Source organism: Hippichthys cyanospilos, chromosome 19 (genome assembly GCF_059441005.1).
Source record: "Hippichthys cyanospilos isolate Australia breed blue-spotted pipefish chromosome 19, RoL_Hcya_1.0, whole genome shotgun sequence".
Taxonomy (NCBI): Eukaryota; Metazoa; Chordata; class Actinopteri; order Syngnathiformes; family Syngnathidae; genus Hippichthys; species Hippichthys cyanospilos.
Window position 1 is genome coordinate 7,984,996 of NC_142387.1, and position 17,613 is coordinate 8,002,608.

A 17,613-nucleotide genomic window follows, 5' to 3' on the forward strand; every position below is an offset into this window, starting at 1 on the left:
AAATAAAATCATCAGGATCCATAATTTTATTTTTCCTTAATCAGTAGTCTACTTTTAATTCAAATTCTATTTTCAATGTATGGGTAACATGGAGTTGCGCTAGTTACGACTTGTAACTTATTCATGGATAAAGTCATATGATGTATGATATCTTACTTGCCCAAGTTCCAATAGGACAACTAACACAATATTTGCGCACATTTTTCCTTGTCTGTTCATTAATTTGCTGGTATGTGAAACACTTCTTAAGCTGACAAGGCTTCATTTGTCATCAATGAAGTCATTGATACCTGCTTCTGAAATGCCACCCTGGACATGCTTCGAAGCCTTAGCACCTTTTGGACAATCACTAAAACTAAAATCATTTCCAATATAACATGGAGGTCAAGGAGATTATTAGCACGGATGATGCGCAGCTTCGTAAAGAACGGGACATACACAAGGTCAAGTGTTATTCCGAACATAAGCTGTTAAAAATTTAGTATAAATATATATGTTATATAAAGTATAACATTGGTATGAAAAACCTGCTCCGACTCCTCAAACAGAATACGCAAACGCAAACGGCTTTATTGCAGTGAGTGAACGGCGCTGTCAAATGTCTGTTTACCTCCCTCCCGCTTGTTCCCATGGCACGAACCTCTCGACAGAAGAAGACTTTTCCTTCTGAAAGATGTCTTCAAAACAGTAGCGTTTTGCAGTTTGCTGCTCAAAATGCAGGAACGACGTGCTGCAACCCCAAAGGACAAATTTGAATCAAAGGAACACTCTGTGTGTGTATTTTTTTTCGGCATGAAAAATCTTCTTTACAGTAGGGTTGCTGAGTCTTAGCTTTAAAACCTGTCTTTGTCAACAAGGCAATGGGCCACTTTAAAGAAAGGACGTCAAACTCATTTTTCATGTCGGGCCACACTGGTTTCAATATGGAGTCCGTTGGAGTTAAGTGCAGACACCGATCATGTCAAGTTTAATATGTAATGTGTACAGTTGACCCCTACCATGAAATCAATCCGTTCCGTAGTTGGGATCGTAAGGCGGAATCGTGGTCTGGCGGGCAACAGAAACCTATGGTAATTAGCTAATGCTTGCAAAACCCCAGGTAAAACCATCATTATTTTATATACATATTAGAAATTAGGAACAAAATTGTATAGTTAGTATTACTTATATATGATATACATGTATTTAATGAAATAACGTCATAAGTTAAAAGAAAATATAATTGAAAAACGAAATTTTATTTGCCTTTGGAGTGACATGACTTGAGCTAGTTACGGCCATATTCTTTAGCAAGAGTATCGATGTGCATGCCTTTTTTGTATTTCTTGATTATATTCCATAGTGATCATCTTCTTACTGCTCCCTTTAACATCACTAGCAATCTTGGGATCCATGGCTAACGAATTAAAGTTTGAATTAAGCACTAAAATGCACAATAGATAAAAGTCTTTAGCATATCGACATCCAACACCATGACGCCGCCCAATAACAGATCACCATCTTAGTGATACCGAACCAATAGCAGGCCGGCATCTTAGTGATGTATGCACTATGTGACGCGTATTGTGACGTATGATCGGGGTGTGATTCGTGCAGTCATACGCACACACACTGACCACCAAGTTTAAATTTTGTAACTGTTGTTGATGCTGCAAAGCAGGTAAAATGCCATATCAAGGGGACAAAAAATCTTATCATATTCCACTTCGTAACGTGAAAAAAAGGTAAGATAGGGACACCGTAACCCTATATAATACTGTATATAGTAATTATTTATTAGAGCTTTATAATTATTTCAAACATTATATAAAATACATAGAGGTAGCTCAAAAATTGATGAAGTTACAGCAATTAGAATGTTGCCAAGTTAAAATTCCTAATTTGGATGAATTAATTCATCTTTCAATGTTGCGCCAAATAGACCCCAATTGAGCAAATTACATGACGAGAAAAACTCATGACAACAGAAGAAATTTGTACTTCCCCGACACCACGCACCTTATTTTTGTAGTTTTGTAGTTGAGGAGTAGAGATTTTGCGCCAAGTTGGCCAAGTAAACAGCAGTTTCATTTATTAATTACAAAGTTTTACTGTCGAAAATGCTGAAGTGGCAAAAATGTGTGTTTCGAGGCACACAGTTGGACATTACCCCTCCAGGTGGAACTTTTTTTATGAATACTGGTTTTCCACGAGAGGAGGAACGTGTGTTAGTGAGTGCGACTATAAACACTGTTCTGCATTTTAATGTCAGTAAGATGCCTGTTTTTGACTTCTTCATTTACTCCGTGACCCACTTGAGAATAAGCGGTCAAGCTGATGCCTGGATGTTTCAAGGCAGGCGGCATTGAAGGACATCATAAAGGGGGTGCAATAGGGGCAATCTATATGTAATTGGTCATGGAAGATTATGTTTGCAAAAATTTTTTTGTTTCATCAATGTTAACAGATTTAGTGATGAAAGATGCTTGTACATGTAAAAAGGTGATAAAGTTTAAAGTTTGGCTCACATTATTGTGCCAAATTGAAAGGAACAAATCCATTTAACCCGAAACTTGAAGTAGACACATTGTATTATTTATTTTTTTTGGGTGAGCCACAGAAACTATGTGGTGTGCTGGACCTGGACTGCTAGCCTTCAATTTGACACACTTTAAATAGACAGTGTTAGTTAGGAAATAATTAGATGCTTGTTTAACAGGAAACATTTAAAAAAAAATGTTTCTTGCTGCGTTGGTGGAATGAAATCAGGAAATGATGTGATGCCTGACATGCACTTCAAATATTGACATAAAAGTGACCACATGGCTATTTTTTGCTCTGATGCCGAGCTCATTTTTGTGTCACCCCCGGTGTGCAAAGTAAGCATAGCCCGTCATCTCGATATAGATTTTACTATCATTAAAGATATAAACAATGCACGTCTCTGCTAGTAAATAAACAGATCAGGGTTAAATTCCACCGCTTTCAAATATTTCATATTGATGTCTTGCTTAGTAGTCCTTTTTATGATGAGTTGCATTGAGTCTCTTGCTGGCCAGCAAAACAAAACATTAAAGTCATTTGTTCTGTACCGCAAATGATGCGGTGACTCTTTAGTCAGGGGATTTCTATGGTAACTATCCTCGGGAACATTTTGATTTTCTAGGATAAAAAAATTATAAAGTTGATAATTAGCACTGTGTGCGTAGCTTGATGTGTGTGCTTTAAGGGACTCCCTTAAACCTGCAGGAAGAACACTCTTTGGGCGTTCACAACATCACACAAACCTTTCAGTCAGAATTAGAGTTGTTTTTGCCTGTTATACAGTATTTATTTTACAATCTAAAGTCACCCTGAAAAGAAATTAATTACCATACTTTTCCAAGTATAACTTGACCTCGCTTATTATTCGACCCCAGCTTATAGGGACCTATCTATTTGTGTCCAATATAATGGACAACTGGACATTTGATTTCGGTCTAAATCTTTTCACTCATTGAGGCTAAGCTAGTATGTCCTAGTCAGTCAGTAGAGGACATCTTGGACTTTCCAATGATGTCTCTTATGTTTGGGTGGGATGCAATTAACTTACCGTATTTCTCCTTGTACAAGTCGACGTTGCTTCTTAGCCCCCCCCCAGCTCAATATTAATTTGTCGATTTGGGTCGATTTGTCGAAAAGTTATCACAATCTGACATGCCAAATAGCTCCTCCCATTGAACACCCAGAGGTGTTCTTCTATGACCTCTTCTACATCCTCCTCGACGATTATTTGCTGATCGTCTTACTTGGGATGTTCTTTACCCAAGTGACGACTGTTGTGAGATCAGACCGTAGAAGTTTTCCTTTCGCTGTTTCTCCCCCCACCTGCCGACATCCATACCGGCTTGTTAAAGCATACGTCCAAGGGCTGAAGGACACAAGTCAGTCCACGTTATCCGTTTCATAATGCATCAAAATCAGCTGAAAAAAAGTTATCCACACAGCCTCATTGTTGACCACAAACAAGCAATACGGGGGCGCTTGACAAAACTGCATTTTGTGACGTTCTTTTCAAACATTCTAAAACGTATGCATACTATATTGAATTAGAGACATATGTAATATTTTTAAGCCTTGTAAATGACATATTACCTATTTCTTATTTGAATTAATGTTATTCAAACACAGATATGTGGAAAAAATATGTCTGTTTTTAGTCGAGACCCCCTAATATCGAGCTTGAAAATGAGGAAGAAAACTCGACTTGTACTCTGAGAAATACGGTACCGATAATATCTGTAGCCCAAGCCCAGTTTATCCCAGTAACAGTAATGTATTTTAGAACCATTTTAATATAACACATGCAGGTTATTGTATTTACACATCAAAATCAAACGAAATAAAAAAAGTTAACCAGGATCTTGAAATCAATGCCACACATTTGCATAACCCAAAAAGGAATTTGATCTATAAAGGAAATTTAATCGTAGAAAGTCACACCTGTTCCTTTCCAATAACGCCCAGATGCTCACTCTTCTTTTTCCACTTTAAATTACAGGAACTAAAAATTGAGGGGAAAAAAAAACCTGGCTCGAGGGTCTGACTGTATAGAGGTGGAGGGGGTGAAAAAAAAAAAATCAAAGCTAAATCGGCAGTGTAGTTTCAGAGGCTGCGGCACCGTTGAACTGAGCAGGCCAAAGTCTTGTGAAAAGAAATGGAGACAGCCTGAATGCAAATTAAATCCCCCTCATTCCAGCAAATATTGTCTTAGCCATTAGTGCGGGCCCGACTAGAAAGGAGTGGTCCCAGTCATTGTCGCTCGGCCAGGGAGAAGTCAGGGGAAGAATTCTATTCAGCGGGCCGTCTTGGGGGCTCGGTGCACTTGGGCGCTTGTTTGGTACCATTCAAACGCCACAGACCGTGGCAACAAAGAGAGCTTTCAGCGTACCTCACTGTAAAAGCATGTGAAGTAAAAGAAGAAAGGAGGTGGATTGGAAGGGGAGAGCGCGAGAGAGTAGAGGAGGTGGGGTGGGCAGCAGGACTGGAAAAGTTTACTCGTATATGTCCTGAGCGAAGTTGGAACTTGGATGTCATTTTTTTTTTTTTGTATCTAACTTTGTCTCTTGCAGCGAAAATTTGGTCCGTATTTCCTCAAACCAGACTAAGTTAATTCCAATCTTCGTTCTGCATAATGAATCATATTTCCCATGTCTCAATTACCGAGAATTTCCAGAGTATTCTGACTGGTTGAGGTAGCGGACTCATCAGAGACACTTCACACTCACATAATTTGATTCACTGACTCAAGTAGTAATTTCACTAGCAGGGGTACAAAATCCCTTTGGGCTTCTCCATGCCAATTATGGTTCTTCTTTTCTAATAATTATAATTATTATTCTTGGTCATCATCTGCTTGTACTAATATTAATAGCAATACCAATATTAATAATAATATACATCCATTTTCTATAACTGCTTATCCTCATTAGGGTCACAGGATCCATAGAGGACAGCCAGAGCAATTGAACTCAGGACTCTGAACTGTGCTTCTACCGAGCAGCACCATAACAATAACAATATAATTATTATTTATCAATACTTGCAGAGGGAGCCTATGCCAGCTCATTATTGTTCCTTGTTCTAATGTAGTATGTTACAGAAATTTGTTGTAATGGGAGGGTGTTGTCAGATTATAAATTGTTATCAGTTAATCATGTCATAGTTTAAGTTTTTTTTAAATGCGCTAATCTCCTTTTTAATATCTAATCTCATTTTTTTTCTGTATTCTGATTAAATTTGTTTTCATGTATCAGGCCTCTCGTGTTTGAGGTGTTGGTGGTTGGAAAACAAAGGTCAATCACACCCTTACTTGAGTCTGTGTTTGCCATAACTTAATTAGATCCTGTTGTGGGTGCAAAGAAAATTTCAAAAGCAGAAGGAAGAAGTGAAATGAAAGAGCAAGTGAGAGTTATCGGTCTGATGAATTGTAATTTTAACTTAAAAAAACTGATGGTACTGATGGATGATAAAGTTAGAGTGATATATGGACTCCTTGAAAGAAGAAGGTTTCTGACCACAAAAACAGCTCAAATTCATCTTACAACATAAATGCAAAGCTCCGCAGCTAACGTTAGCAACAGACGCTAATGTAGCAAGTCAGAGCAAAGCCCTTTGCTCACTTCTGGTAGCTCGTGTCTCAAAATTTTGCTCCTCCAATTCCAAAGTATTGCCTGCTGTTGGGTGTGAGCATGTTGATCTGCTCTTGTGATGCCAATGACAGCCCGCCCTAGTGATGGATAGAGTATCTACACCTATAAGCCGCACCTTTCCATGAGGTTTGGAAATATTCAGAATGTGCCATTAAAATCTATTTTTATTCTTCAACTTGCTGGATGTGACGTTTATGTATTACTAAACATTAAAATTGAGTAAATGACTTTTTAAAAGACAGCGCTGTTAAAGAAGTTTTAATCGAACAAAACCTCCCACTTTTATTAGTTTTTTTTTTCTGTACAGGGATTTGCAAGTGCAAAAATAAGTGTTACACTGGCAGACCAAGAAAACACCAATAGTCTTGAATTTACGACTGACTTTATTTAGTTGTGCTTTAAAAGTCATATAAGCGTAAAAAGTACTTGTAAAGCGTAAAAACAACACCGTCTATAATTTGTTAGCATGCATGTCCACAATGAACAACAGCAGCAGGGCACTGGTTGTTTGTTTTTTCCGCAAACACATCGTCAAAACAACATTGCAGAGAGAAAGTACTGTAATTAACATCTCATCAACAGCTTGTTGTGTAGGTGTGCCTAACGAAGTGTTTGATAATTACAGTCTGTTTTTAACAGTTCTTTTCCTATTCTTGTAATGTGTTTGTTCATGTTCACATACCTGCCAAGTGTGTTGATTGAAGACAAATCAGACATGAAAAGAATTATTTAGCAAAGGTTATTTTTATACAGAAGTGAATCATTTGAAATGAGTTTGTAATACAAATATAGAGGCCTCTGCTTATTCAAATTCCAAAGTCTTCTGCCCTATCTGCAGGTTACTAAATCAAACATGACCGTTCATGACCAGATTATTTGTGTTTGAATCCACATGACAAGGTTCAATCTGCAATGCACATGTAGATGGAACACAATGAGGCTTACATCCTGCCACTGAGGGTTATCACGGGCCGGTAGCTGTCGAAGCGCATACGCACTGAGTGATGAAGTCAAGAATCAGCGCACAGGTTTGTGTTTGTGTGTATAGGTGGTGCCGGGCGTGTTCTGAAAGTAGAATAGCCCTTGGCATCCCGCGTTTGTTTGGACTGGTGCGTTTACAGCTGCTGCATAGCATGGGCGAGGAAGCCGAAGTAAAACAACCAAACTTTTGCATTTCCCAGTCTTTTCTTTTCATTTTCCTCATCTCTTGCCTTTGGAAGGATGGCTCTTGGCCAGTCAGCTGTGCAATCTAGCCTTTCCTTTATATTTTATTGATAGATGCTCCTAACCTTGGAGGATCTGGGTTTGTTTTGCAAACCTTGGCAAAAAAAACAGCGAATACAATGGCAGCATGACATTTACTTGGAAGAACGTTGTTAAAGTTGGACTAAAATACTTTCCTATTTTTTGTGGAGGGGATAAAAGTGACTCCAAAACCGAATCAAAAAATAGAAACAGGCTTGATTTCAGAGTTTTACAGTAAACATGTATGCATAGGTGTCAAACCCATGGCACAGGAGACCCGATCTGGACCACCACATCATTTTACGTGGACTGCGATAAAAAATCAAGTCATGTCAACTAAAAATATATTGCAAACTTTTTTTTTTTTCATTACTATCCTTCTTATTATGAGACATACAAGAACAAACTACTCTGAGCCATTTCGAGGTAGCTGTTTAGCACGTGTGCACTTTTGACAGTTTGACAGTACCAGACTTAAACTGTGGTTTTTCCCCAAACTATACTATAACCCTATTAAACTATGGTTTCAGTGCATAAGTTTTATTTGAATCAAAACAGAGAACTTGAATGCTTAGATGTGAAACAGTCAGAGCTAAAGATGCTGCTGTCCGTCTGACTTGACCACAACCCATTTGAAAATGAGTCCTTCTAAAAGACCAATCCCATTTCTAATTCTTACCCGGCTGCATGCATGATTATTTTGCCAACTGCAAGTTCTCAGGCAATTGATGGATGATTGGAAAATCATTACGTGTTACCTAACCATACTGACTGGCCTAGATTTAGGAACAAAAAATGCATAAATCTAGCCTAATTTTGGTGGTTTTGGTCTTCCTCAGGTCCATTAAAAATAATAAAGATTGTTCATGAACATCTCTTCACTCATTAAGATTGCTCCACTGTTTTTTAGTCCCATCTGTCACCATCATCATCCTATCATCTCTGGCTCACATTATCCTGGTACACTTCACTTCCTGAGTTTGTATAGGTGATGGATTCTTGGCTGATAAAACTAAACCAAAAACGCGAGACTGAATTGTACTTGCACTCTCAAGCAGTTCATAGGGAGATGATGTAAAAAAAAAAAAAAGCAGTGGCTACACCTGAACAAGCAGTGAATAAATGTGTCAAACATTTGCCATCTTTTGCCTTGAGGGAATAAATCCATTCACAACCAATGATTTAGCATGCCAACATGTTGAGATCAGCCTTCATGCACAATACCTTGATGTGAATATGCAATCATTCGTGTGACTCAATAAGAAAGTACCGACCTTTTGTTTATTTTTTTTTTTGGTTCACAACATCATTTTCAAGGAAACTATTTAGTCTGGTTCAGGTTATCAAAGCATGGTCAGAATTTCTAATGATTTGCAGGACTCATATTACATTATACCAAAATATCATAATAATTTGTCCGTTTGATTAATTGGATTAAATTTTTACCATCTCATTTGAATGCACCCCCACTGGTAAAATAATTACAAATAATTATTTGCCCAAAGTAGGATAAGCAATGGAGAGGCTGACATACTGAACAATCTTATTGGAGTGAGTTGTGGAAAAATCTTGCCGGAGTGGTTGTCACGGATAAATTGTCTCACTTTCTCCGTGGTAAGAACATACTGTAAAATCAGTTGGTTGCTAATATCCAGTATTTAAATTTCCATGGTCTTTTTACATTGAGTAAATGTTTGGCTTGGTCACGTTAGGATAGGCACAGGGAGGGCGAGATGATGTAGTGGTGTTCGAGAATATATTTTGTGAAAAATGAGCCATGCTGGAAACCACATGAAGAAGCCACAGTCAGTGTTCAAACAACTATAACAAACCGAGGTTTAATCTTAGCTCTGTGGTGATGCAGTCCTCAGGACACACACGCTTCGTGGTGGACATGTGTGGTATATAGTAGAGCCACAATACATTATCTTCCAAAATCGAAAATAGCAAACGACAACAGCCATCATGGAGAGTAAGGTCATTCATCCATCTACTTTCTTTCCCGCTAATTAATTCATGTTGTTTCCACGGAAATATTAGAAAAACAAGGCATAAGAGGTTATAATTGGATAAAACAATAATTTAGCTTGATGACAAATCAGTGTTTGCTTAATATTCGCTTAACAGTGTAAATAATTTATGGGATCCCCTCCTAAATTGCCAATACTTTATGTTGTGTCGGTAAAGTTGTGAACAAATTATGTGCTGATGACACAATTTCATACTACTCACGGAAAATCTCAGGCAACTTTTGGCTACTGTTGAAAAATAATTAAATTTATTAAAAAAACTGTTTTGACACGAACAAATTGAAATGGAACGAGTAATTGAAATTGCATTTTGTGGCATTGTAATTGATGCAAACTATGCTTGGAATTCACATACCATCATGCCTTAAACACAGACTGAACATGCCTGCATGTTTACAAGTAAGAGCAGCACCAATTTATTTTCAACATAAAACTTGTATTGTTAGAATATGGCGCCACTACAACACTAACATGCCTGATGGGGTTTACTAGTGAAGAGTGCCCCCTGCTGTCTTGTAAAAAAAAGCAGTTTGAACCCAAAAAGCTTACTGTTCTGTCTCTCCTTGTTTACTGGGAGATTGTTCCCTGGTGGCTCGTAAAAAACTGCAGATAGGACTAGAATATACTAGAGTATAAGCCACAGTGTTTCAGGCATGAGGAAAAGTGGCATATAGCCCTAAATGTATAGTAGTTCATTATTACTCTCATGCCATACTCACTGTGTAGATATGGGGCAATGCAAATACATAAAACAAAAGTTCTGTATTTAATCAATGAAAGAAAACCAACAAAATGCTGTATGAATTAGTCTACCATGGGTGACCCTGGGCCGGTCTGAGAAAATCAAACATTAGCATTCATGTCTAAGGATAATTATGAGGTGTCAGTGATTTTTGACATGCATGTTTTTTGAGTGTGGAAAAAAGAGAGGAAAACATTAGTTCTTGTTCCAATTAATTTGCTCATAATTAAAAAAAAAAAAACACTGCATTAATAAAAACTAATTCAATCAGATTTAGTGGTTCCAATAAAAACTGTTAAAATCTCACATACTCTGTAACCCTAATCCTCATGGGTACTCATAACTCCATTTGATAACTGGTTTTCTGATGTAACCCTAACTGCCGTGTCGCACTAACCCTACCCCTAACCTTTCCGCCCTCTATGATACCGATTGATTATCTTACCTTATGGTCTATGGGCCTTTTTTATGCATCAGTCTACTGCTAGTAAAACACTGTATTTAAGCAAGCTGGAGCCGGAAAAGCTCACCGCACACCAGACGGCCGGCACGTAAACACGGCTATAAAGTTGAAAAGTTGTGTGGCGCGGGGTGTATAATGTCGAACCGTCTATCAATTTTCTCTTCAGAAGCGGTTTGTAATATTGTAGGTACAAGCATGACAATTTGGGAACGGAGCATTCTAAGCGAGTTCCACAAAAAGCAGCTATTGCAATACCAATAGGAGGAATGCATTGGACAAAATGATTAAATATGGATGAACGAAGCAAAAGTATCTGTCTTTAGGGATGTTGGCTTGGGGACCATGTGATCAAAGGTTTGAAACTTGCTGTTGATATGGAAAAGTAAGTGTGTGGCTAAGAGCGGCCAGTTTGTGGCACAGCATTTTTGTGGAGCTGCCACATTCTGACATCTCCACTCTAGAGTGCACAGATAATTCCCCTTGAGGATGAATAAAGTATAATAATTCGTCTTAATAATTGCCATCCGTGTAAGCGTGGCTTCACATACCACTGCTGCGGTTAATCCACCATCTTTAAAAGTCTGCCGCTTGCAAGAATGGTCCTCTTACTGTACAGTACGTCTCACAGTTACAGGTAAAACCCTGAGGACAGAGTGGGAGTAAGTAATTCAGCAGCCATTGTTGTGAATACATTTCACAAGGTTTAACGTCTACCACTGTCTGACCGTAGCCATGCACATCGTTGCTTTGAGTTCTCTGAAATGCAGGGGAATAGCCTATAATTCCCACCTAAACTACACTCACAATTGTACCTCTCTTGGTCTTAAGTAGACGTCTGAGACGGAGTCAGTCTCATCCTAAAAACTATCCATTTAGCCTCACTTTTATGTGAATCTGATAAATACTCCAATTTAACACCCACCTCACAAATCAAACCTGCCAGCGTAGACATATGATTTTCAAAGACACTCTGGAAGTCTTTCAACATCCTTGATTTACTGCACTGTGACGTCATATAATACCTGATGAATGGCGGCTTTTGTGGGCAGGCAAACTTTGTCCTGTCTGTACCAACAGTCAGTCCTAACAAGTATCAGAGAGGATCGACACGTCCTGACATGTAAACTTATAAAGCACGCTATAAAGAGTTCAGCACGCCCGCGCACTGTTGTTCAAGATGGACAATAATCTGAACGTCCCGCCCGGCTCATTTCTCGCCACCATTTCATGTTAAATCACCTTTAAGGAAACCAACCCTTCAATTAGGCCTTTCCGCTGGAATTTTGGCTCGGCTGTTGCGATACTCGAGATCTGGATAGTGCATTGACTCCTTGAGAGTCATTCATCATTTCCTTGGCAGATGAACCCCGCGAACAGGAAGAGACAGGAAAAAGACCTTCTCGTTCTCGCCACCTGTACCTGCACTTCCACTTGACAAAGTGGGGCTAATTCCTTGTTGAAATCATGCGTGAGGCCTTCGGCCAACGACATCAACGCTGCCCTGTCATCCTGTTTGACATCTGTAATGATAATGCTAAAACCTCTTTGGCTCATCTCCAGTGCGCTCTTTACACTCAGATTAATTTCAGCAGCACCGTGACAGACTGACAGACACATTGCAGAAACCTGCATCGCTATACACGCTTGCTGAGGAAGGGCTGCCGTCAGGAATGTGCATGTGTGTGTGCGTGTGTGTCTTGTCTCATTCCCTGCCTCCTCTAGACTGCCACTTCCTTAAACATGTCAGACATAATCCTGTCATTGCTGGAGGGGAAATAGTCAAGGTCGATACACGAGTACGCTGGTGGGAGTAGGAATAAGGTAGGGAGAGACGGAAAGGGGGTGAGGGGTTGAATTGGGGGGGGAGACATGACAAATAGTGCATGCCTCTGTTACATATCAGAAATGCGCAAATATGTCTAATTTTTAGCCGTAAGACTACAACTGTCTTCTTGCATAAAAAAAAACAACATTGAGGTCATAGTGGTTTGTGAATGTGGGTTTCAGGTCCATATAAAAACTTAGGGCCTGACCGATTAATCGACTGGCTGATTCACTTGAAGAGTGAACATATGCATGTAATTGACACCTAATGGATTAGGAGGAAACATATGCTATTTCATCATCATTTTTAAAATTAAATGGCCGATTAATCGGTAATCAGTATTTTTTTTGGGGGCAAATCGGCCTAAAAGAGCTTCATCGGTTGGACCCGACTATAAACTACTAGACTTTTTTGCGCTCAAAATGAGTAATTTAGATTTAAGACTATCGGATATTTTGGTAGCTATTGATTCTGATCTTAATGTATGTGAAACAGTTATGTGCTATTATATTTCAAATGATCTTGTATCAATGTTGTGGAAATATGGAAATGACTAAATGGCTCCTTGCCCAAAACGGGTTAAATGAGATAGACATTTCCAGGAAGAATGTTTATTGATGGGGGAAAAAAAAAAAAAAAAATATATATATATATATATATATATATATATATATATATATATATATATATATATATATATATATGTGTGTGTGTGTGTATATATATATATATATATATATATATATATATATATATATATATATATATATATATATATATATATATATGTTTAAAAAAGCCATCTAATTTCTGGCATCACTTGACGCTCATAGTCATGAGGGACAAGTCGGTTAAAAAAAAAATAAATGAAGCAATCACTTAGAGCTTGAGATATAAGCCAGATACCATATGCTATATTCAGTGGTGCTTTAATGCATGTATGCATTAAACTGGGCTGTCTATCAAACCACTGAAAGACAAAGAGCAATTTAAACGTGTTGGATGTGTGTTAAACGACTTGAGTACTAATATTAATTCTGAGTCACCCCTCACTCGGTGCAGGCGTGCAGCACAGGAGGAGTCTGAATGGAAAAACCCTATCCAAACACTGCCTCGCTCTCGTCTCCAGCGTGCGTCCTGAGCGTCTGTCATCAGACGTCTACATTGTTTTTGAACAATTGGCATTAATTTGCCATCTGGTTGGGGGAGCCTTTGTTACACAGGAAGGGAAGCATTGTGCAATTATCAATGGCGAGTCCACTTAGGGGAGCCATCGGTGGATGGAGAAAAGACAAATGGGGAGACAATGTTCTTTATCTCAGTTCTGCTCTGTTTCACTTTACTGGTGTTGGCTGTTTATCTGATATCAATGCCAATAAAACATATGCATTTTATGCTACAGTTAGATGAAGCAATTTCTGGAGAAATTGTGTTTGAATGCTGAGAAAATTTCCCTTATATTGAATTTTGCAGCAGTGGTGATGGAATGGAAAGTTTAAATATAGAATGGATTGAATCAGTCCAAAAATGTGGATATTAGGGGGGAAGAAATGAAAAGATTTTGTAAAATTAAAAAAAAAAAATTGTGGTAGAGATGAACTGAAAAGTTCAAAGTTGGAATGGTATAATTCAGTCAAAAAGTAGAAGTAATGTGATTTAAAATGTTGAATGTGTCAAAGAAAATGAATGAAAATTCGCATGAGTATAAAATGTAGAAGGTTTGGAAAAGTGTGAAATTTTGGAATGAGAAAAAAACAATAAGGCGTGAATTTTTGAAATATGTTGACACTGTAAAGGTGACACGACTGAAAAATGTACATGGTAGGTGGACAAAAAATAGTTAAATAAGAACAGTGATATTGGTGAAAAATGTGCAAACTGCTGGTGGAATTGAATTTTTGTGCTGTTGGAATGTTGAAAATTCATCACGGTGAAGTGGCTGAGCTGAACATTTAAGAACTTTGAATCACATTTTTTTTTTCATTTCCCATTGGGAAATTATGTCCATTTTTGTGATAAACGTTGAATTTGAGGGGAAAATGTGAATTGGGAATGAGGAAAAAAAAACAGCTCAGAAAGCTTGAATATTGGACAAACTGTTAGATGCAGGCATCCGAAAAATAATCGCCTGTGAAGGGTGAATTTTTGAAACGCGCTGAAGTACAAATGGCTTGAATCTCTAGAAATGTAAAAGAAATGAAATGCCAAAATATGACAAAAATATTACTAATCATTAAAATAAAGGTAGACTAACATATGGGAATGTTTTCAGCGTTCGCACAGCTAGATGGACAACATGTCTACAGTAACTAGTATTTAAATATGTGAAAAACAAAGTTAATTCTCAAATGTCTTCCAGATAGAAGAGCATTGGCAATGTACGACTTGGGCAGCCCAGAAGAAATATTCAAATTTAGGAAACCCACCCATGCAAAGCAAGATGTTTGAGTGAAAACACACACACACAAACATATTTCAAATCTAGATTAAAAGTCGGCAGAGAACACAGTAGCATGTGGTGGTTGGTTCTATGGTTTGTGGCTAGAGTTACAACATAACTCCGGGTGTGCATCCACAACATTTGTTTTCATCTGAAGGCACGTCGTTTAACTCGCAAGATATTTCAGCCCTTTTCCAAGCATTTATTGTGAAACCCAAAACATATTTAACCAGACCAAAAAAAAAAAAAGGAATAAACATATCAAATTGTGATATAATATTGGATTACTGTAAATATTTTTGGGGATTATATGCTTGTAACACTAAAGACCAAAGGCATTTTTAGTTGAAACTTTTAGGCTTAGTTTTTGAAAACGATTCAAAGACCATGAACCAGATTTACAATTACATTTTGAACATCCCTTTACTGTAGTTATTTTTTGACTCTTGATTGTCCTTTTATCCTTACAAAAACACTCAAAAATTCCTCCCACAAATACACATTCCATACTTAGTATGTGTGTGTCCAGTCTTTCATTTAGCATTTAAATAAAGGGATCTGTAACTGCACATGCAGTCAAAAGTTAAATTTTTGTCCACAGTCAATTTGAGAACTATCTTTTTTCCTGTACAGTTAATACCTTTAAAACACTTTTCCCATTGCTAAAAAATGAAACATACACATGTGCTCGAGGTTCAGGTATCAACCAATCGCGACATTTTTCTAGGTTTGGTTATGTGACCTTCACAAGCTGAGCTGTGATTGGTTGTCACCTGAGCCCAGAGTATACAGTATGTGATGTCATCTTCGGTTTTTTAGAGGTATTGATGGTAGATGAATAAATACATAAATAATTAAGATATAAAATTAATTATAGCCAAAATATCAACGTTTTAGTCCGACTTAGTTAAGTCGTAAACTTAGTTTATACTAATAAACTAAGTTTTTGACACCATTCTAACGGTTTTGCATGTTTATTAATTATTCTTTTCATTTTAATGTGCTAGAAATTACTGTTGCAATCTAAAAAAAAAAAAAAAGCATTTATTTGGGCTCCCAAGGACACTTTCTCCTTTTTTCACAGTGCGAAGGTTACATTCCACTTTTTTTCAAGTTCTCTATTTTTCTTCACCTCCTCACTCAGTCCTGGGGGTGGGGGGGTGACGTCACTGATGCTGACAGAGTAACAAAAGGACTGATACCTCTTTTTTTTTGGACCAGTTTATCTCTTTCTCTATGTCTCCTTCAACACCCCCTACTCCTTGTAACAGCCTTCTACCACATTCTCTTCCCACCCCACTACCACCCTTTTCAGCCCCAATCCATTTTGCAGCTGGGGCCAGAGAAGATGAGAAGTGGGGGCTTTCTGTCTACAAATCAATAGGCCTTACTCACCTTTGAGCAAAGGGAACATCATCACTGTATTTGGCTGTACAATATGGGTGTGTGTGTGGGACTGAGGGTGGGAGTGCAAGGGAGGGAGGCGTAAGGGGGCCCTGGGGTGCTGACTGGCCTTCTTAATGCATAATTGAGGAGTATCCATCTTATCCATTAGTTGCAGACACTAGGTTGAAATAGTTCTCAAGCTGTCACTGCACACGTATACTTGTTAAAAGCAAACTTTTGCTTTATATATATATATATATATATATATATATATATATATATATATATATATATATATATAATATGATGTTAAGGCCAAAGCACAATGGGGGACATTATAAATGCTGTCATGTATTCCACTTGATGCTAATGAAACATTGACACTTTGTTTGTATGAAGAATGTAGACATCTTATTTTTTGTCAGTTTGAAAATGCTCTAGCAATATTCTAGAGGTGCAATTGTTAATAACTCATTCAAAACCAATGCCACAATTTATATGTTGAGTTGAACATTCCTACCTAGTTAGCACAGTATTTTTTTTCAAATATCACATATGTTACAATTTTAAATGTGTCATGTTCATCCACACTAAACGCAGCATCACTATTGATACAGTGTTTGTAAAATATGAATTAAGCGACAAACTCCATCTGTTTTCATTCATTTCAGGGGGTGACCATTTTGACTTTCTGTCAAATAAAATGACATCACAGTTCTTTGGTGCACAGGTGAGAACCAATCACAAACTCAGAAAACAGGTAAGGCATGATTGATTACTTCAGAAGAAAAAAAAAAAACTTTAATTGTATTCCGTAAGCACAATACTAACTCATTAATTTCGATACATTTTCAGACCCTCCTTCCCCAAAAGACTTCGGATTACATATGAGGATTCTTAAAAGACAGAAACATATGTCTTTGGTAATGAATGAGTTCTTTAAATATTCAACAACTAATCAATGATCAACTTACAGATACCGGCTTTTATCATGAAAAAACAGTTATCAATACATTAGCCTATAATTCATAGCCGAACTGATATATTAATAATGCTGAGAGTTGAGCATTCAATGAGCTATATTAATTAAAACAACTGTTACTTGCAGCCGTACAATGTCTCTATTCTTCACAGAATCCAATGAAAACAATTTTTTGAGAAAAGTACTGAAAGGAGCATATGCTTTGCTCAGAATTTAGTAATACAGTCCCATCATTATTTTTTGTGTGTAACAGCATTGCTAGTTGTGATCAAAGTTCAGCATTTTTTTTTTTAAATTAAGAATGTTAAAAATTAGAATTCATAAAGTGAA

At 37.5% G+C, this 17,613-nt stretch overlaps 1 protein-coding gene across 10 annotated transcripts in view; it reads left to right on the forward strand.

The window, feature by feature from the left end:
- Positions 1-17,613, forward strand: part of LOC148407784 (uncharacterized) — a 227,954-nt gene that overhangs the window by 24,301 nt on the left and 186,040 nt on the right. For 2 of the 10 annotated variants that reach the window (XR_015863636.1, XR_015863637.1), the window contains exons 1-3: positions 7,097-7,198; positions 16,973-17,061; positions 17,157-17,224. The exons of 4 other annotated variants lie outside the window; for them this stretch is intronic. Coding sequence is in view for 2 of the 6 variants with exons in the window: in XM_088402152.1 (XP_088258278.1) it covers positions 17,005-17,061 (57 nt within the window). In the remaining 4 variants the exon portion in view is untranslated. Of the gene's footprint in view, positions 1-7,096; positions 7,199-16,972; positions 17,062-17,156; positions 17,225-17,613 lie in introns of those variants that run through there. 4 more of the 10 variants (XR_015863639.1, XR_015863638.1, XM_088402153.1 and 1 more) reach the window with 4 other exon arrangements.